At 40.4% G+C, this 21314-nt stretch overlaps 1 protein-coding gene across 1 annotated transcript in view; it reads left to right on the top strand.

Moving 5' to 3' along the window:
* PLD5 (phospholipase D family member 5) overlaps positions 1-21314 on the top strand; it is a 115503-nt gene that overhangs the window by 87852 nt on the left and 6337 nt on the right. The window contains exons 3-5 of the mRNA XM_008055632.2: positions 6773-6909; positions 11742-11910; positions 16694-16808. Of these exons, the coding sequence (XP_008053823.1) occupies positions 6773-6909; positions 11742-11910; positions 16694-16808 (421 nt within the window). The remainder of the gene's footprint in view (positions 1-6772; positions 6910-11741; positions 11911-16693; positions 16809-21314) is intronic.

The raw sequence follows: 21314 nt of genomic DNA, 5'->3' as shown, positions 1-21314 counted from the left end.
TTTACAATTATTTGTTTGTAATCATCTTTATCACTATTGGCATAATAAAATATATGGTCTTCTTCATTGATATTCTCAGTATCTCACTCAGTGCTGTCTAAAAACAACAATAAATGTTGGACTGGTTTTATTAGTAATAATATTAATAGAAAGTTCTTGAATGCATACAGTTTTCTCAGTAATATGTGCTAAACAAATGCCAAGACAAATTTATTTAAATTCAATATATTTGTTGTAAAATACCTTAAAATCATATATTTTTATAAGCTGACACTCCCAAGTCTAAATTGAATACTAACAAAAATAATATTTGAAGACCTCAAAAATAACCATTCCCCAAATTAGATTTTGGATCATTAATAACTGAATATAAATTTTAATTTGTGATACAGGCCAGGTGCATTGGCTTACGCCTGCAATTTCAGCATTTTGGGAGGCTGAGGCAGGAGGATTGCTTGAGCCCAGGAGTTCATGACCAGCCTGGGTAACATAGCAAGACCTCATCTCTACACAAAATTTTTAAAAATAAAAAAATTAGCTGCTCATGGTGGTACACACCTGTAATCTCAGCTACTTGGGAGGCTGAGGCAGGAGGATTGCTTGGGCCCAGGAGTCTGAGGCCATGGTGAGCTAGGATTGTACCTCTGCCTGGGCAACAGAGTGAGATACCCAACTCAAAAAATATTAAGACATCAATACAGATTACTTCTAATTTTTTCATGAAACACAAGTAGGCACTTGATTAGATTTAACTATGTGATTTCTAGTAACTAGGAGCAGATAATTCTAATTTTCTTACATTTGCCATAGAAATTGAAAGATAGGAATGATAGTTGATTGAGCTTCGGTCTTGTAGATTGCTTTTTAGTGCTCTTAAGATTATGCATTTGCTTTCCAAGATAAAGACTAGTTAGTTCAAGATCTGTTTTTATTGGTCCAAGTTTAGGCAAATTTTATTTCTTGTTGTTTATTGTTCAGTTCATTCACCCATCAGTCATGTATACTGAGGTATAGTTAGTGAGGGAGGGAAGACACTGGATAGAACTTGGTAATGTCACCTCAGTAGTTTAAAAAAGAAGAGAGGGAAGGAGGGAGGGAGGGAGGGAGAGGGGAGGAAGGGAAGGAAAGAAGGAAGGAAGGAAGAGAAAGAATGAATCTGGTGCTGCTATGGAAAAATATCTCATCACACTCCTCTTTAGAACTTTCAGTATAGTTACATTTTTAACAGCTTTATTGAGATATAATTGGCATAACATAAAATTCACCTTTTAAAAGTATACTAATTAAGTGGGGTTTAGTACAGGCACAGAGGTTTGCAACCATCTCCACCATCTAATTTTAAAACACTTTTATACCACAAAGAAAAACCTCATACTTATTAGCAGTCACCTTCCATTTTCTCCTTCTCTCAGTCTCTGGAAACCGCTAACCTACTTTCTCTTTATGGATTTGGCTTTTTCTAGAAATTTAACATAAATGGAATCATAAAATACAGTCATTTGTGACTGGCTTCTTTCCCTAGCATAATGTTCTCAAGGCTCATCCATATTGTCGAATGGACCAGTACTTCCTTCTTTCCTTTTTATGGTCAAATAATATTCCATTGTGTGGACATGCCATGTTTTGTTTAGCCAACTATCAGTTAATGGGCACTTGGGTGTTTCTACTTTTGGCTATTGTAAATAGTGCTGCTATGAACATTCATGTACAATATTTTATTTGAATGCCTGTTCTTAATTCTTTGGGGTTTATACTTATGAGTAGAATTACTGGTAATGTGGTAATTCTATGTTGAACATTTTGAGAAACTACCAAACCGTTTTCCAAATTGACTATATCATGTTACAGTTTCATCAGCAATATATGAAACTTTCAGTTTCTCCACATCCTTGGCAACACGTGTTATTTTCTGTCTTATTTTAGCCCTCCTAGTGAGTGTGAAATGGAATCTTATTGTTATTTTGATTTGCACCTTTTAATATGCTTATTGGCCATCTGTATATCTTCTCTGGAGAAATACCTATCTATCAAATCCTTTGTCCATTTTTAAATTAGATTATTTTTTAATTGAGTTGTAAGAGTTCTTTATACATTCTTTATGCAAGTCCCTTAATCAGATATATGTGAGGGTTTTGTGTGTGTGTGTGTGTGTGGGTTTGTTTTTGCTTAAGAGACTGGGTTTTGATATGTTGCTCAGGCAGGACTGAAACCCCTGGGCTCAGGCAATCCTCCAGCCTCAGCCGCCTGAGTAGCTTGGACTACAGGTGTGTCCACTATGCCTGGCTTAAATACACGATTTGCATATATTTTTTCTGCCATTTCATGGGTTTTCTTTTTATGATTAATTATATTTTAACATATATGTTCTAGAAATGTAGTATAAGCTTTTTAAAAACCAGGAAACTACTATGAAATAAATTTTTAAAGACTTGCTAGGATCTTTACAAAGTAATTATGTAAAGGGTATGCAAAATAAATTACATGTATGCATAAGGCACTTGCTAGTCTAAGAGACAAACCAAGATGAACCTAGAATCTGCCTCAAGAGTGTTTGTTTGGTCCAGACATGGTGGCTCAGCCTGTAATTCTAGCACTTTGCAAGGCTAGTGAGAGGATTGCCTGAACCTAGGGATTCAAGACCAGCCTGGGCAACTTGGCGAGATCTTGTCTCTACAGTAACTCAAAATATAAGCCGGGCAGGGTAGCACACGACTGTATTTCCAGCTACTTGGAAGGCTGAGGCAGAAGGATCACCTAAGCCCAGCATGTCGAGGCTGTGGTGGCCATGAGCATGCCACTGCACTCCAGCCTAGGCCACAGAGTGAGACTCCAACTCAAAAAAAAAAAGAGCTTTTGCTTGGCAAAAACTTACCAAAGAGCTGGAATACTGAAGAGGGTCTCTGTTTTCCCCCCTCCTGCTACTTTATATGGAATAAAGAAGTGCAAGGTAAATAGATCTACTTTTAGTTATTTGAGAAAATTAAAAAAATAAAATAAAAAAGAAGTACAAGTTTCAGAAAATGAATTCAGGAGTGCTAAGAGGGGAACTTAACAGCCTTCTCTGAGCATTGGAACTAGTAAACTTCCTTTGCCTTATCATTCTTTTGTGTTATTGTTTATTCATTAGTATTTTGAACAAACATTTTAAAGCCACTAGTCTATCCAGGCACTATTTTTAAAGGAGAGGGCTCTAGAACACATAGTGAGATCTCCAAGCCCCAGGCTCAAGAGAACTAAGACGCGTAATCATGCATTTCCTTAATAAACACGTGGAGCACCTGCCATGTTCAAGGTGTTGTTGGCAATGGGAACACGGGAACGAACAATAAGGCAGGTAAATAGTGGTAATAAAGCTCCGTGCACACTTGTTTGGAACTACCTGGATTGAAGAAATGCCAACAAACAAGCCTCTAACACTTATAAGTTTATGAAGCACTTTCACATTCATTCCAGAAATATTTATTGAGCATATAATATATGCACGGCAAAGGTACAAGAGAGATATAATCAAGCAGCTCACAAGCAAGTGGATAAACACACAGACAAACGAACGCAATGCCATGCAACAGGTGCTAGAGTGAAGTTGCACAAAGTAGGGATCTTACCTTGACCACTGATGTATGTCCATGCCTAGACCAGAGCCTGGAGCATTGCAGACACTTAGGAGTATTTGCCGACTGAATGAAGCAAGCACAGAAGAGGAGCACAGAACCCAGCCAGGAATAGGCCAGTTCTCTTACTGGAACCTCAGGGCAAACTAGTGTTAAGGTGTGTTATTGTTATTAGTCCCAGTAGGAAACAGAGGCTCAAAAAATACAAGGACACACCAAGATGTCTCAGGTTCTAAGTGCTGGAAACTGGTCTGTATCACCAAAGCCCATGTTCTTTACTCTAAACACTGGTACAGCATTCAAACGTGTAAGATAATAGCAAATGCAAAGAGGCCATCCACAACTCTTTGTGTAAATTTGCTCCCCTCCCCCCAAACCCAAAATTCAGTTTTGGAACATGCAATGACATCCAGGAAGTTCCTAAATGAAACAGAAGTGTCAGCATCTAGATACATTTTAGACTTGGCCTTCTTAGAGCCCATCCGAGCTAAGACTCTCAGCTTCTCCACATTAACCCAAAGCACGTTTTAAAGAGGACCTAGCAGGCTGAGGAAATTAAATAATTTAAACATTTAATTTTTAATGGTATAGGAAATTGAATAAAATACAATCCCAGTCTAAGCAAGGAGGCAAGTGCAACTAATTATAAGAAGTTTGGATGTGCTAAAAATAAAATGGAAATAAATCCTGGAGACGGATGGTGGTGATGGTTGCACAGCAATGTGAATGTACTTATTGCTACTAGACGGTACACTTAAAAATGGTCAAGATGGTAAAAAGGGAAAAGCAAGAGAAATAGTTTAGGAGGACAGAGATGGGAGAAGCAAACTCTGGTTGGGGATATAAAAACATTTTCATGGAGGAGATAGTATTGGAACTGGCATTTAGAGAGCAGAATAGGATACAAATAGGCAAAAATGAGGAAACGTGTCAGCCACAGGGGCCAGAATGAGCAAATGTCCAGAGGCAAGCAGGATGAGGCATAGCTGTGGACTGGCGGTTGTTTCGGTTTGGGGCACAGATGGCATGGTAGCTGTCGGATGAGGGAAGCAGAGACACAAGGCTTGATACACCCCTCCCAAGGAGTTCAGATTGGATGCCGAGAGACTGGGAGTCAGTTCATCCACAGAGTGGTGTGTGTTTATTCTTAAATCGTCTGAAGATGAGGCAATGAGTTCGGAAGTTATTAAAAAGGCTCTACCACCAGGAGTAAGAGAGGAGGACATACAGGGAAGCCCTGTATGCTGGTGAAAGATGTAGGACTAGCGTTTTTTTATTTTTGTTTTGTCTTGTTCTGTTTTGTTTTTAAGACTTAGAAGCTGCCGGGCTCGGTGGCTCAGCCTGTAATCCCGCACCTTTGGGAGGCTGAGGTGAGTGGATTGCCTGAGCCCGCGGGTTCGAGACCCGCCTGGGCAGCGAGACCTCATCTCTACAATAAATCAAAAATCAGCTGGGCGTGGTAGCGTATGCCTGTAATTCCGGCTATTTGGAAGACTGAGGCGGAAGGATCGCCAGAGCCCAGCAGGTCAAGGCTGAGGTGGCCGGGAGCAGCCACTGCATTCCAGTCTGGGCGACAGAGTGAGACTCCAACTCAAAAAAAAAAAAAAAAAAGACTTAGAAGCTTATCCTCATTCCAAAATAAAAGTAATTTAAACGATCAAAAACTCATTGTGCCTATCACCTGACAAAAGAACTTTCTGGGTCGAAACACCTGCAGGGCATGTGACCTTCAATATGTTCCTTCCTTAACCCCATGCCCTTCCAGGGTGGGCATCCATTCTAACAGCTGCATCTCACAAACCTCCAAGCTGGGGTGGGGATTCCTATCATGCAGTATGGGAAGTTGTTCCAGAACACCACTTGTTGAGGAGGAACTCCGACCTCCCAGTACTATCATTCATTCCAGAAACCCATTTATTGAGCTTTTTGGTATTAAGCTCCTCTTGCATTATTTGTGCTCCCAGACTTGCCAGAATGTATTGCTTGTCAGAGTGAGATAGGAACTACACTATTTTCAGTTCTGCTTGGTGGAAAAACAACCAAGCACATCCTTCCCTTTCTACTGCAACTACATCTAAAAACACCATATTTTTATAAGATGAAAACCACCTCAAGCAACATGAGAAAAATACCTCAAGCAGAATTTGTCTCTTTTTTCATTTTGCTTAAGTCTTTCAGAATATTCTTCCTCTCTGACTCTCCTGATGAATTTGGACATCTTAATAACTCACTCAGTTTTTCCTATAGAATTATTGATGGCTCTTTCTCAATAATCAACACTCCTCTTCCTGACTCAAAAGATTCAGGGGAAAAAGCTCCAAGGTTTTTGGATTTGGTTTCTTGAACATTTTCATAGCCACATCACCTTTCAAATGAAACTGGGTCTTGGGGTAAATGACTTGCTATGTGTACATATATGTATCTATATGATAACACCTGAGAAAATTAACAGTTATGTATGACAGACTCACATAAATGTGGAGCTAGAATGTTCCTCCCAAAAGCAGAGGTGTGTATATTGAAAGCAAGAATTCTCTCCTAAGTAAAAAGTAGAACAGAGATTGGGAAGGGTAGGGGGAAGGGAGAAATAGAGAAAGATGTGTAAAGGACACAAAATTAGAGTTAGATAGGAATAAGTTCTATTGTTTTATAGCAGTATAGGATGACTGTAGTCAACAATAATATATTACATAGTTTCAAATAGTTAGAAGGAAGATATCGATGTTTCTAACAGAGAAATTATAAATATTTGAAATGATGGATATGCTAATTACACTGTTTTGGTCACTAAATTGTTATATGTATCATTATACAAATCAAAACAGCACTATGTACCCCAAAATATGTACAATTATTATGTGTCAATTTTAAATTTTCTACTGTTAAAAATTATTTAATTAAAAATAAATTAAGACAAATTAGTCAAAAGATTCAAAAAAGGACTTCTCTCCTGAAACAGGACAGACTTGAAACCCATTCCATATGCCTTGATCTCTACTCAACTTTGATAAGACTGAAAATATCTTTGTCTAATTTGATCAAGAACCAGAAAGTAGGTTTGCAAAAATTTGGTAACAAGGCAAGATCCATGGAAACAAATAAAGAAATACCCAGAAGTCACAAATTAGTACTCTAAAAGTTTGGCTTTTGTGTCTTCACAGAATTCTCCTAAACTCTTTTGCCCTAAAAACAGAAGTTTTGACATAGACGCCATCTACAGTGTGATAGATGACGCCAAGCAATATGTATACATCGCTGTCATGGACTACCTGCCTATCTCCAACACAAGCACCAAAAGGTCAGTGAATGCCCAACCTCTAGTTAGAGCCCAGTCTCTGAGGTCAGGCACTGCACTGGGGACACAGGAGAAGCCAGCCGGGACATTGAGATACCATCAAGGGCCGGGCTCCTGGCTCAGCCTGTAATCCTGCGCTTTGGAAGGCCGAGGTGAGTGGATTGCCAGAGCCCGCGTGGTGGTTCGAGACCCGCCTGGGCAACTTGGTGAGACCTCATCTCTACAATAAATCAAAAATTATCCAGGCGTGGTAGCGCGCGCCCGAGGTGGAAGGATCGCCGGAGCCCGGCACGTCGAGGCTGCGGTGGCCGGGAACGGCCACTGCACTCCAGTCTGGGCGACAGAATGAGACTCCAACTCAAAAAAAAAAGAAAAAAGAAATAAAAGAAATACCATCAAGCTGCATTAGGAAGAGTACACCAGTCGAGTCAGTTTGGCGTGCATGCAATTTACCCATGATGCATCTTCTCCCTAACTGGGTACATTTTAGCATCATCCTACAGAAGTAACCTAGTAGTTTACGTTGTACGTATGAGAGCAACTTCAGAAAGAAGGTTGGATTGCTCTCAATTTTAAAATTATTTAAAAAGAAAAATAAACTAAAAGAAAACTTATTTGTAGGCTGGGCACAGTGGCTCAAGCCTGTAATCCCAGCACTTTAGGAGGCCGAGGCAAGAGGATTGCCTGAGTCCAGGGTTCAAGGCCAGCCTGGGCAAATTGGAGAGACTGCGTCTCTACAATTTAAAAAAATCAGCAGGACGTGGTGGCACACACCTGTAGTTCCAGCTACTTGGAAGGCTGAGGCAGAAGGATTGCCTGAGCTCAGCAGGTAGAGGCTGCGGTGGCCATGGAAGTGCCACTGCACTCCAGCCAGGGCAACAGAGTGAGACTCCTACTCAAAAAAAAATTAGTTGTAAAAGTTATTATTGGAGAATTATGGATAGGGATGTCCCTGAAGCACATGCTGAAAGTGAGTAGCTTTGCAAGATTTTCTGTAGAGGAGGCATCACTTTCTTGAATTCACAGCAGTCTTCATTAAATATTAAATTCCTATAGTATCTTTTCAATGTAAAGAAGAAAGAAGCCGGGCTCGCTGGCTCAGCCTGTAATCCCACACTTTGGGAGGCTGAGGTGAGTGGATTGCCTGACCCGCCTGGGCCACTTGGCGAGACCTCATCTCTACCATAAATCAAAAAATCAGCTGGGCATGGTAGCCATGCCTGTAATTCCGGCTATCGTAAGGCTGAGGCGGAAGGATCGCCGGAGCCCAGCAGGTCGAGGCTGCGGTGACCGGGAGTGGCCACTGTACTCCAGTCTGGGCAACAGAGTGAGACTCCAACTCAAAAAAAAAAAAAAAAAAAGAAGAAGAAAGAAAACTTCAAATATACATGTTCTTAGTAAATCCATCACTCTCTGTGAGAAAGAGAGCGTCTTTAAAATGCAGTGCTTTTTAAATAATTCATTGTTGTTTAAGCATGCAAATACTTGGAATAAATCTAGGGGTGGAATTTATGACAGACTCTTTAGAAAATCATTGCGTGCATAAATGTATGGCCATGCCCAAGTATTCCCATTTTTGCTTCCTTGATGGGCATGCAGAGATTTAGGTGCTTGAATAATTAGTTTAACACAGTAAATGTTTTCAAAGTGCATATTTCTGGGAGTACAACCAAAGATCCTTTTAATTTGGAAAATTACGATTTCAAAATAATCACTTACTGAAGTTAAATGATGAAGTGTGCCCTATATTGCTTGAATATTTTTCATGTTGCCACATCACATAATGCGTAATATGCAACTTCCTTATGCAAATGACTACAGGATTGCAAAAGAGTCTGTCTCCCAGAAAATAATTGCTCTTTGCGACAGTGAGAAAGACTTTCTAGCTACAAGGTGCACATTATTAAAACATCTTTACTTTAAAATTGCATGCATTCTTTGAACATTCATGGAATTTTTTTCCCAGCTACTTTCACATCTTTTCTATTCTCTTTTATGTTTCTCCCATTTGTGATTTATCTATCTTAGATTTAGTTGTAGACTTCAGCTTCACTTTGGGATGATTTTGAAACACAATAGAGGTTTTACTTGATTTTCCTGATATTGAGAAGGAAAATAATGTAAAATTCATGGAGTTATATGTTAGGATGGGATGATGATTTTTCAAGATTGAAAAAACTTTTGTTCTGGGAAGTCCCATGAACAAAATTGAGGCCCTTCATAGTCAAGGGGCAAATAATTAGCATGGAGCATCTAAAATAACTTAGAAATCCAAAAGTTAAAGAGGAGTAAAAGAATGTTAAAGAACTGGAGACTCACCTGAAATTTTGCAGTTTGATTATTAGTCTACTATTTCAGCTATTATGTAAATAGTATTTTTAAAATATCAAACCTGGCCAGGTGTGGTGGCTCACGCCTGCAATCCCAGCACTTTAGGAGGCAGAGGCGAGAGGATTTCCTGAGCCCACAAGTTCGAGACCAGCCTGGGCAACATGGTGAGACCTCATCTCTACAATAAACTGAAAAAAAAAAAAAATAGCTGGGCTTGCTGGTGCACACCTGCAGTTCCAGCTACTCGGAAGGTTGAGGTGGAAGGATCTCCTGACCCCAGCAGGTTGAGGCTGCAGTGGCTGTGCGTGTGCCACTGCACTCCAGCCTGAGTGACAGAGTGAGACTCCAACTCAAAATAAATAAGTAAATAAAATTTCAAACCTGCAAATACCTTTAGTTTTCTAAATAAAAAGTCATCAAAAAGAAGGAGTCTAAACATCCAGATTATAATTAAATTCTTCTCAATCACACGAATGAATTATTTTTATGAAGTTAGGCTACTCATCTTTAAACCTATAAAGGTTTTTCAGGAGTGATTCAACTTTAACAAACTAGTAAATACTATCAAATTTCATTGTTGATTAAATAGATTGATAACTTACAGATATAACTTTTAGTCTGCACATTACCAAACATCCAAATGAAAGAGAAAAAAATTCACATACTCTCAAAATAGAAGTGGTAAATAGCATGTAAGAAAGAAACATTATCACTTAGCAATGGTGTTAGAAGTAACTCCTACTTTTTAAAATAGGAGGAAGAGAATGAAACGATGATGTGTGACTGAACAAATCCTGTGGTAAAAACTTAGAAACCATATTTCACTTCTTTCTGATTTAGCAATCAAGCTCTCTTTCTTTTATTAAGTCACTTAATTAATTAGGTCTCAGTTTGGGGTTGTTCATTATTTATTGCTTCAGTCATATGAAATACACCTTTCAGAAGGAAATCAGTAAATATGTGAAAGATTAATGAAAATGAAGCCTGAACAGTTGTTGAGGTATGAATATTTCTTACTTTTGTATTCATTCAATAAATTTTTTGGAGCACTGTGTACTCGTGATTCAAGTATGAGCAGCATACAGTCCCAGGAGATTCATCTAACAGGGACAAATGGACACAGAAAAGATACTAGAACATAGCGGTGTGAATAGAACAATAGAGGTACATACAGAATATTATAGATGCTTGGTGAAAGAACACCTATGGCACAATTTCAGGGTTCAAGGATGCTCATTGGAGGGAATGCTATCTTAATTACATTTGAAAATGTTCAGTTTCTCTGCAAAAATTCCTAGAAAAAGAAAGAACAAAATATTCACGAACTAGTCAGAAAAGGAAGAGAAAGGGAAGTTTCTAGGTAGAAGGGACAGCAGGAGCCACATTTTGGATGAAGAAAAATAGCCTAAGGAGTTCAGTGCTGGGTCATAGTGTCCGAGGTAAAGTGTGAGAGTTCAAATAAGAGAGGGGGCGAGGACCAGGAATGGAAGACCTGACCACTGGGGAGTCTGGTGACTTTGCAGAACCTCCACTGTGTTTTAATCTAAGGAGCAACATCACTAGACTTGCTTTTAGACAGATCACTTTGGTGGTCATGGGAGTACCTGCCTGGAAGCAGAGGAACTAATTTGGAACACAAGGCTGCAGTGATTTTTCCCAGTCATCCTCAGCTTCATGGGTTCAGCTATAGACAAAGGGAATTAGATCGCTGATCCAGGATCTAGATTTTGCCAAGTGCAAGAGGAAGGGGAAAGTGTCCTTCAAGTGATCAGAACTGAAATTAGACTGGGCAGGTCAAAGGGGATCAGGAAGAGCCGATGGACCAGATGGTCTGAAAGAATCGTGGACTTGTGGCCTCCATGGGATAAAAGGGTGAATAAGAAAGGGGAGACCTGAAGGGCAGGAGGCAGGGGACCAATATAAGGAGTTTAAGCATTCAGAGAAAAGACTGAGCCTTTATGAAACTGTCTGCCTGATGGAAGATTCCAACTGCCCAGCAGAAAATGTGGGAGGCAGGGAGTCTTGGAAGGCTTGGTCAAGAGACAAGTCTGGAAGGACAGTCTGGAAATACAAGTTTGAGGAAGCTCAGATGACGATGGCAGAAGTTCATTTTGTGGAGGAGAGGTCTGAGTGGCATTTGGAGATAGAAGGGATGTTCAGAGTCCCCAACTGGAATTCTATTGGAAAGCTGATTTTTAGTGCACATATGAACTGAGGCCCAGGTAGAGTTGGAGGTGTAGTGAGGGTAGCCCATGATGGCAGTCTCTTCACAACCTCAACCTCACAGCCAGAGGTGCTGGTGGCAGGAGACCTACTTTTAGGCAGGAGTCGGTCCCAGTTAGAGCATCATCTCTGGGTGCCTAATCTAAAAAGGGTTGCATTTTTTCCAACCTATCCTACAAAGCTATTTATACATTACAGAATAAAGTAGTTGTCTAGTAAATTTCTCTCCCCAAACTAACTTAGTTTCTTTATTTGTATCTATGTGGTTATTATTTCTGCAGGACTTACTGGCCAGACTTGGATGGGAAAATAAGAGAAGCATTAGTTTTGCGAAGTGTTAAAGTTCGACTCCTCATAAGCTTCTGGAAAGAAACTGATCCCCTCACATTTAATTTTATTTCATCTCTTAAAGCAATTTGCACTGAAATAGCCAACTGCAGTTTGAAAGTTGTAAGTATTATATTGACTGTGTTATTCAATCCGAGTTCCCTTTGTATGTCCATGAAAGCTTTAAGCATACACATGCATGTAAACTTCCAGTAAGAACCAGGATAATAATCGAGGACAGTGAAAGGTACTTCAGAAGGTAGGTTGTGTAACTTTTCAAAATAATGACACACACACACACAGAGCAGAACCAAAGTTTACTGATGCCTTCTCAGTCTAGCCCCCTTCACATACTCTTTCTGTTGCTTCCTCTCCATGTCTTTTGGACTACCTCATTAGTCTACTATTCTTACATGTAAGACTGTGACCACCAGAGCATTGGCGCATGCACCAGCACAGACTTCCTCAACCCTAAGTTCCCCTCGCCTGCGTTCCTGTTCCTGCCCCAGGACCCTTGAGCCATACCTTAGTCCATCTCTGAATATATTAAAGGAGGGAAAATGGGGAATTGGTAATACCCTAAATGTGCTCACTCTGTAACTCAACTTGGCTCTACTCCAGTTCTTAAAGTCTTCTTCCTCCCCTCAAAATTTTGAACATGTTACTTCCTCTGTCTGCAACACTCTTCTCCATGTTTTACCTAACTAATGACCACTCATCCTTTAGGTCTCAGCTTTTCGTACCCCCTCGCCCCATACAGTTGGTTAACAAAAGGGCACTGAGGACCTACTCTGTGGCAGGCCCTTTTCTAGGTGATGGAGTTGTGTTTCTTGTAGCATTGAGGAGCCCAGGATGCCAAGGGCTCTTCAGTCAACTTTGACATATGGCTTCCAGGATTGCCCTGACCCTCGAGTATGCCAGGGCAAACAAGAGAATTGAGAAGTGCCTTTGGGTTAGGCCCAGAGTTGGTGAACATCTTTTTAGCTTTCATTCCATTGTCCTGACGTCTCTCATGTGGCCATACCTCATGGCAAGGAAGGCTTGTGAGTGTGTTCAGAAGGGTAGCTGTGTTCCCAGGGGGCAAGGACATAGGTTTGGGAAACTCTAGGCACCCACTATCCATTTTACTCTCTTCCCACAGAGAGGACCTTCGTTCTCACCCCACCCCCATATAAAATAAAACGCAAAATTTCATCCAGTCACTGCACAGCTCAAAGTTTAGGATCCCCCAGTGATGTGCAATTCTTTTTTTTTTTTCTGAGTTGGAGTCTCACTCTGTCTCCCAGACTGGAGTGCAGTGGCCGCTCCCAGCCACCACAGCCTCAACCTGGTAGGCTCCGGTCATCCTTCCACCTCAGCCTTCCAAGTAGCTGGAACTACAGGCGCGCACTACCATGCCTGGCTAATTTTTTTGATTTATTGTAGAGATGAGGGCTTGCCAAGTTGCCCAGGTGGGTCTCGAACCCACGGACTCAGGCAATTCACTCACCTCGGCCTCCCAAAGTGCGTGATTACAGGCTGAGCCACCGAGCCCGGCCGATGTGCAATTCTTGACATCAAGTCTGAAAGTGGCACCTCATGGTTTGGTGATATAAAAACTACAACAAAACAGTAACAATCCTCCGCCCACAAAAAAAAAACTCCCAAAATCCAGGTTAAGGTTATCTCCCTCCCACACTACAGAAACCGGGTAAACACAATAAAAACTACCATTGGAAAGGGAAGCTTTGGAGCCCCACATTGATCACCGGTCCTCAGCTATTATAAAAGCATTCTGGGTAGGTGTTGTGAAGTCCTCATGCTCCTGCTGGTTCAAGCCAAGGGCCCAAGGCTGTTTAAGGCACGAACAGTTTAAGGAGTTTGGAGTCCTAACTCATTGTTTCTTGGGCAATGCAATTTTCTCAGAAACTTAGTAGGCTTCTGATGTACTTGCTTTTAGTCATTTCCTTGTATGCATAGCCACATCCAAAGTTTCATGTTGTACATAATTTCCTGACTTGATTAATTATGCTCTCTTGCCCACCTCTCCCCCAACCTCTCTCTCTCTCTTTAATGGTAGCTTATTCAAATGGTAGATTATTCAAATAATCAGACTTGAGTAGGAAGTTTGCACTACTTATAATTACACCAATTATTTGCTCTTTGCTACAGGACTGGATCTTAAATAACCACGGTCACTTAAGGGATTTTTCAAACTTATTTTCTACTATTGAGTTCTAGGCACAGTCAACTTTTCCAGCCTATTATTTCTCTATAATTTCTGTTTGCAAACCAGCCAGTCCTTTTCTTAGCCTATTTATCTCCTCAAATAAACTTTTTAAAAGCACAAATTACAATCAACACAATTTGTTTTCCAATCCCCATTGCTAAAGTCCTGTAAATTAAAGGTTCAGTGGTACTTGGTTTCTCTACCAAATAAGTACATGTTATGGCTAAATAACTAACTAAATAGCTAACAAAATAGTTTGCTAGTGTATAACAGGCATCTTCGTCTTTTCTTCCTACAATACCATTACTTGCTGCCTGCCGCCTAGCGGGTAAACCAATGCTACATAATTTATTAAATTGTTGTTGTTTTCCTGTTATTGCGGCACCCTCATCACATTGTCTGAATATAGAATACTTAATATGTCTTTCAACAAGTAAAGGAATTTGTTATATTCATGAACATATACAATTAAGCAGGCACTGAATTAAATGTTTTATATAAATTATTTAATATTGATAGCTACATGGCTAGGCACAGTGGCTCATGCCTGTAATCTTAGCACTTTGGGAAGCTGAGTCAGAAGGATTGCTTGAGAACAGGAGTTCAAGACCAACCTGTCAAGACCATAGAAAGACCCCACAACTACCCTGAGAAGTAGACGCTTTCCCAATTTTACAAACATAACTGAAACTTAGAGAGATTAAATAATACTCTTAAAGACACTAGTTAGTAGTGGAGCAAGACTCAAAGTTTTCTAACTCCAGAACCTGAGTTCTTAAATATTATACTCTACAGCTTCTGAATGTAGAACAGATCATTGATGTTATGTAATCTTTCCTATCTATATTCAAAAACGTCATGTGCTATGTCTGCCCAAAGATGAGAAGCTACACATCTGAATTATATCACTGAAGAAAAAAATAGATAAAGTATTTTAACTCATTCATGCCACGAAGATATTTTAAAACTCATTTTCATGAAATCGTTAACAATTTAAATGCATAGCAATTTGTATTTTACTGTAAATTTCCAGAAAAAAATGCTTCTTACACTTATTTTCATCTTAATCTTTCTAACATTCTGGTATTATTGATGGAAAGGAGAAATTCTTATGTCTGTTTTGCTGTTTTTTATAAAGTGAGGCAATCATGCACATGTCTATGACTTCACAAATCAGGGTAAGTACTGGAAATAAAAACATGACTGTGATTACTACTGCAGACTTGCTTTCCAGGACATATTTTTGAATAAACAAAATAACCAGGATTTGGGTCAGGATGTCAACCTGGGTTTTGAGTTTGATATCCAAAGAATCCAGTACCATCCCAGGAAGTCAGGGAGAAACACAGGAGAATAGAATCAGATTGCGTTCAATACCTTTCCACAGACAAGAGAACTCTTGGAATTGTTCCAGGCTCGGAGGCAGCATTTTCCAGATAACTGAAATGGCACACAGGACCCCAGAAAAAAACCGAGTGAGAAAGAGAACAGCTGTCTAGTTCACTAACATAGTCCCAGAGCCTAGCATGATGCTTGGCACAAGGTATTCATGCCACATGCATTGAATGAGTAGATACTTGAATGAACAGAGTCAAAGAAGGGAGCTCACAAAGGCAGAATGATAAGAAGGCTCTGTAAACCAGTGAGGGGACAGAGTAGAGCCCAGAACATTGCCCAAGTCCAAGGCATGACTAGACATTTTCTGCAGGTGTGTCCCAAGCAGGGTGACACCTAGAGCCTGTGTCAGGAGAGTCCACAAGGTCAGGAGCCTGTGGACATGTGTTCTGACAGAATGACTATATATGGCATCTTCTATTATCCTGTTATCCTCTCTGCCTCCTTTTGTCTTTGAGCACATATGATTCTACAGCTTTAAGACATTCCGCAAAGAGTTTCTGCAATTCTGAAAATGTCCAATATTTTCCAATGTGGGGTAGACCTGGGACCTTCACCTTTGACTGGTGTCATCCTCTGAGCTCAGTCATGGAATCCCATGAGTTCAACCACAGTTCATCTAGGAATTTAGCAAATTCAGCAGACCACTGAGGCACAGCCTGGCCACTAATGCAGTCAGTCTCCCATTCTTGGCCTTGGGCGAACTGTTTTTTTGGTCACATTAACGCTGAAATTCAGAATTTATGGTTTGAAGTTGTGAATTTTTTTTTAGTTGCCTATTGAAAAAAGAGCCCTTCGATTTAGGAGTTCAAATGGAAAGTATTTGTTCTTGTGGCAAAATCTCTTTTGACCTTTGCAAATCCCCAGTTTAATCAGCTAGTCATTGGCATAATGTATGCAACATGTAAGAATATTCATTCAGTTCATTGGCATGCATGACAGCAAGCACCCTGAGGCATGCTTCAAATGCCAGTGCACCCTGATGAATAAGACAATGAGAATTAAACAACCTTCTGGCCCTCACCCTATTGAAAGAATGAATTTTGTGTTCATTTTGTAGATTAAAAGTGTTAATTATAGACCTAGTGTAGCATGCTAATTTTCTCTCATTGCCTAGATAGATTTGAGAACAAAAATAGCTTCATCTATATGAAGAAACAAGATCGTGGTCTTAATAACCCAACACGAGGACTGTTGTTGATATTTGGATAATACTTCCTTTTGTGCTCTTGAACAAGACCAAAAATGTTCTCTATTCACCTGTTCTTGGGTTTTTTCTTTCTTTCTTTTTTTGTCTTACAGAAATTTTTTGATCTGGAAAGAGAGAATGCTTGTGCTACAAAAGAACAAAAGAATCACACCTTTCCTAGATTAAATCGCAACAAGTACATGGTAACAGATGGAGCAGCTTATATCGGTAAGTGTCAGGGCTTTAAGGCTCCTTAGAGTATCACCTGGGGAATGGTGGTCCAGTTGTGCTCTGCAGTGCCTCCAGGTGAGGAGGTAGGGCCTCTGAGAGCCATTGCTGGTGACTGGGGGCACCCATAGGTCAGGAAACGGGAGGCAGGCAAAGGTCTCTTCAACCAAACACCGTCTCTCTGGCCTGATTCATATTCTAGGAGACCATATAAGATGTCTCTTCATAAATGTTTCACAGAAATTCCCTGGTCCCTTTGCCTTTTCATATAGATGAGGAGGCAAATGGCTCATCAATGATGGGCACAGTGGTCATTCCCCTGCCCATAGTGCCACAAGCCAGTCTGTCACTAATGCTGTGGGGAGACAGACAGTGGAGTGGTTCAGTGCCAGAATTCAAGCTGCCTGGCAAGTTCTCCCATCACTGCCATTTGCCAAATGTCCAACTGTAGACAATGAACTTGAGCTCTCTAAACCTCAGTTTTCCTCATCTGTAAAATGGAACTGATAACAGTTTCTACTTCATTGGTTGAAATTGAAATGGCATAATAAACCCAGCACATAGATAATACCCAATAGATGTTAGCTATTATTATTAAGGAAATAGGGCTCCAGATGCCAAAGTAATTATATACTGATAGAATTATTTACTAATCTACATCAAATCTATTCTAATTTTTCACGAAGTGTATGAGTCCAGGGTGACCTTTTAACTGGTACCATCACAGGCAGAGTTGAAATTATCAATAAAAAGAAGGTGCATACATCCAAAAATAGCAGTGTAGTTGTTACATCGTGCAGATGCAGTGGCAATCTCAAGGCAAAAATAAAAAACATGTTTGCCTAACGTAGGAATGTGGAGTTGGTATCAATTTTTTTCTCCTAATTCAGTGTGTGACTAAAACATATGCCCTTTTAACTTTGTAAGCACCTGATTTATCTTATTTGATTCTCTTAGCAGCATCGCCAGTGGAGAAGGCAGCTTCTGTCATCCATGGTTTAGAACTGAGAAAGCGTGGGTCCTGAAACTGAAACCTACAGATAAAGGGGAAGGGCTGGGTCAGGAGTCCTGGGCATCCGTCACTCCACCCCAAGCAACCCTCGTGGGGAACACTGCCCTTGGCCACGTGGAGACTTACGAACTCCTGGCCACATGTGATGTTCTTTTTCCATTTTTCCTAGCTATAGTATCACATTATTAGTATAGAGTATTATAATATTTTTAAATGTATTTCATTCTGGTTGCTCTAGAATATGAAAATACTATTTTATATTCTGTTGTCCCTCTCCATAACCCAGGATGTAATTATTTAGATTTTCTCATGTTCATCAACTTATGGAAAGTAGAATGAAATCAGTTTCTTTTTAAGCAAGTGATTTTTCAAACTTCTCAAAATCATGGGATAAAAAATGAGAATTTTTGGGAAACCCAGGGATGGATCGGGCTTCAGGCACAGCAAGATTTAGGGACTCAAATCTTGGATATCTTATGTGTGGGGTTTACTTAACTTAAGGTGTTGTGTGGACACTTGGCTGTGACTTGTATCTGTATCTAAAAATTATTTTAACGAATTATTTTATGAATTAAAATTTGGAGTCAGACAACTCTATACAGTATTTGAATTCCAGCACAGACATTTACAGATTGGAAGATGGTAGAAAGTCACATAATATCTGTAAGCCTCTGTTTTCTTATCTGTAAAATGGGTTGATATCACCCATTCTTTGGTGATGATCTGAGGATTAATGAGATATTATATGAAAAACTCCTAACACTGTCTCTGATCTATCTGTATCCTTAATAAGTACCGATACCTTGCATTCTCCCTTCTTCTTCCCTCTAAAATACATTTCTAAATGAGTTTATTGTATACATAATATTTTAGCAAAATATTTATTCTTCTTTCAAATATTCATTGAAGCATAGCTCTAGTATGGCAATATTCAAAGAACACCAAGAGAGAAAAGTCACTGATGAATTAAATAATTATCAGCATCTTCTGAAGATCTCCTATGTCAGCACTCAGACACTTGCCAAGAATGCAGAATTAAGAAAAATCCCTGGCAGTAGTGGGAAACTGCCAGGAGAAGGAAGGGGAGAGATTGGCAGTAGTGGGAAATTGCTAGGGGGAAGAGTATGCCTCATCAACAAGGGTACCTGCATAATGAACATTTGTATACCTTACCCTGAATTGTACCCTACATATTTAAAATTAAAAATTAAAAAAAGAAAAATCCGGTCTAGACTTCTCAGGGAATCATTGCTTCATCAAGTTTTCACAAGACTTGCAGAAGAGTCTCCAAACAGTGTCATCTCTCTGCTTTTAAAATCTCTAGGGTATGTTTGAGTCAAGCTCTGCAAACTTGTCTAGAAGACAGTTGGAATCATTGGATGGCCGATCCAAGGAAGTGGAGGGCCGATTAAAGGCTCTAACAAAGCTCCCCATTGAGCGTTGTACTCAAAGGTCCATGTACTTCCCCATTGAGCTCACTTGTGTCCTCAGCATTGTGTTCCTCTGCGTGACACCACAGTTCCCTGGCAACAGGGGCCTCAGCATGCATTTCTGGAAGTTGAAGTGGCAGTCTTAAGAAAAAAGTGGCCGGGCTCGGTGGCTCAGCCTGTCATCCCACGCCTTTGGGAGGCTGAGATGAGTGAATTGCCTCAGCCCGCAGGTTCGAGACCCGCCTGGGCAGGCGAGACCTCATCTCTACAATAAATCAAAAGCTACCGGGTGTGGTAACACTCGCCTGTAGTTCCAGCTACTTGGAAGGCTGGGGCGGAAGGATGGCCGGAGCCCAGCAGGTCGAGGCTGCGGTGGCCAGGAGCGGCCACTGCACTCCAGTCTGGGCGACAGAGTGAGACTCCAACTCAAAAAAAAAAAAGAAAAAAGAAAAGAAAAAAGGGGGGGAAACAGCATCCCAATTTAAAAAATACTGAAGCATATATGTGATTTGGAAGTTTAGTCAAACTGTCAGGAAGTGAAAGCTACAGGCATTGCTCTGTTAGCATGCAGAAGCTTCCCAGAGACAAATTTCCGAGATAAACCTAATTAAAGTTTTGGAGCACTGCTAAAGATGCTGGACCTTGTTCATCCATTACGTTGAAAGAAAAGGCTAGGTTTCACAGAATAAATCTTCAAAATCTTGTCACCTCGCTCCTTCATCTTTTGCCCCCTCTCAGGCCACCCCTAAAGCATATTTCTATGTATGTTTCCTTCAGAGAGTGTGGCCGGCACCTGAATAGAGCACAAATCTCAATGTGGCCATGGTGACCCTGAGGGGGTTGAAATTATAGATCAGGGTAAAGGGCACAATTTACTAGCACACAGGATGCGTTTAGGATCGGAGGCGACTTGCAATAGAAGTTAAGTGTGAACTGTGGAGTCAGACCTAGCTTTGAGCCTCAGTTCTGATATTTTTCTACTCTCGCTTTGGACACATTATTTATCTCTTCTTTGCCTTAATTTCCTCAAAAGTACAATGGGGTTAGCACTGTCACCTCATAGCACTGCAATGAATATTGGAAGAGATAATGTAATGAGATCACTTGGTACAATGCCTGGCACTAACTTTAAGAATGCGATGCTATTTTTTGAGTTGTTGATAATTGCCATTCTGACAGGAGTTAGGTGGTATCTCAGTGTGGTTTTGATTTGCATCTCCCTGATGATTAGTGAAGTTGAACATTTCTTCATATGTCTGCTGGCTGCTCGGATGTCTTCCTTTGTGAAGTGTCTGTTCATGTCTTTTGCTCATTTTATAATGGGGTTGTTTGCTTTTTTCTTTTCAGCACGTTTGAGTTCCTTGTAGATCAAAGATGTTAAGCCTTTGTCTGACCTGGTGTTGTCAAATATTTTTTCCCAATCTGTAGGCTGTCTCCCTGCTCTCTTGATGGTTTCTTTGGCTTTGCAGAAGCTTGTCAGCTTAATAAGGTCCTACTTGTCTATCCTCTCTCTTATGACCTGTGGGTTTTGGGTTTTGTTCAGGAATTGGATGCCAGTTCCGATTTCCATGAGGGTATGTCCTTCATTTTCTAAGGTTCTTATGGTTTGAGGTTTTACATTTAGGTCTCTGATCCATTTGGAGTTAACCTTTGTGTATGGGGATAGGTAGGGGTCCTGTTTCAATCTTCTGTATGTGGTCAGCCATTTTCCCAGCACCATTTACTGAATAGGTTCTCTTCTCCCCAGTGGTAGGTGGTGGAGGCTTTGTCGAAGATGAGTTGGGTGAGAGGGTGTGGAGAAAAGGGAACACTTCTACACTGTTGGTGGGAGTGTAAACTAGTGCAACCTCTGTGGAAAGCACTGTGGTGATTCCTAAAAGCTCTAAATATCTACCTCCCATACGACCCCGCAATCCCCCTACTGGGAATATATCCAGAAGAACACAAATCACTCTACAAAAAAGACACCTGCACACGTATGTTTATCGCAGCATTGTTCACAATAGCAAGAACCTGGAAGCAACCATGCTGTCCATCAAAGAGGATTGGATTAAAAAAATGTGT

The sequence above is a fragment of the Carlito syrichta genome, unplaced genomic scaffold (genome assembly GCF_000164805.1).
Source record: "Carlito syrichta isolate Samal-C Ts95f unplaced genomic scaffold, Tarsius_syrichta-2.0.1 Scaffold301897, whole genome shotgun sequence".
Taxonomy (NCBI): domain Eukaryota; kingdom Metazoa; phylum Chordata; class Mammalia; order Primates; family Tarsiidae; genus Carlito; species Carlito syrichta.
The sequence above is the reverse complement of the archived record's forward strand: the minus strand, read 5'-3'. Positions and strand labels throughout refer to the sequence as shown.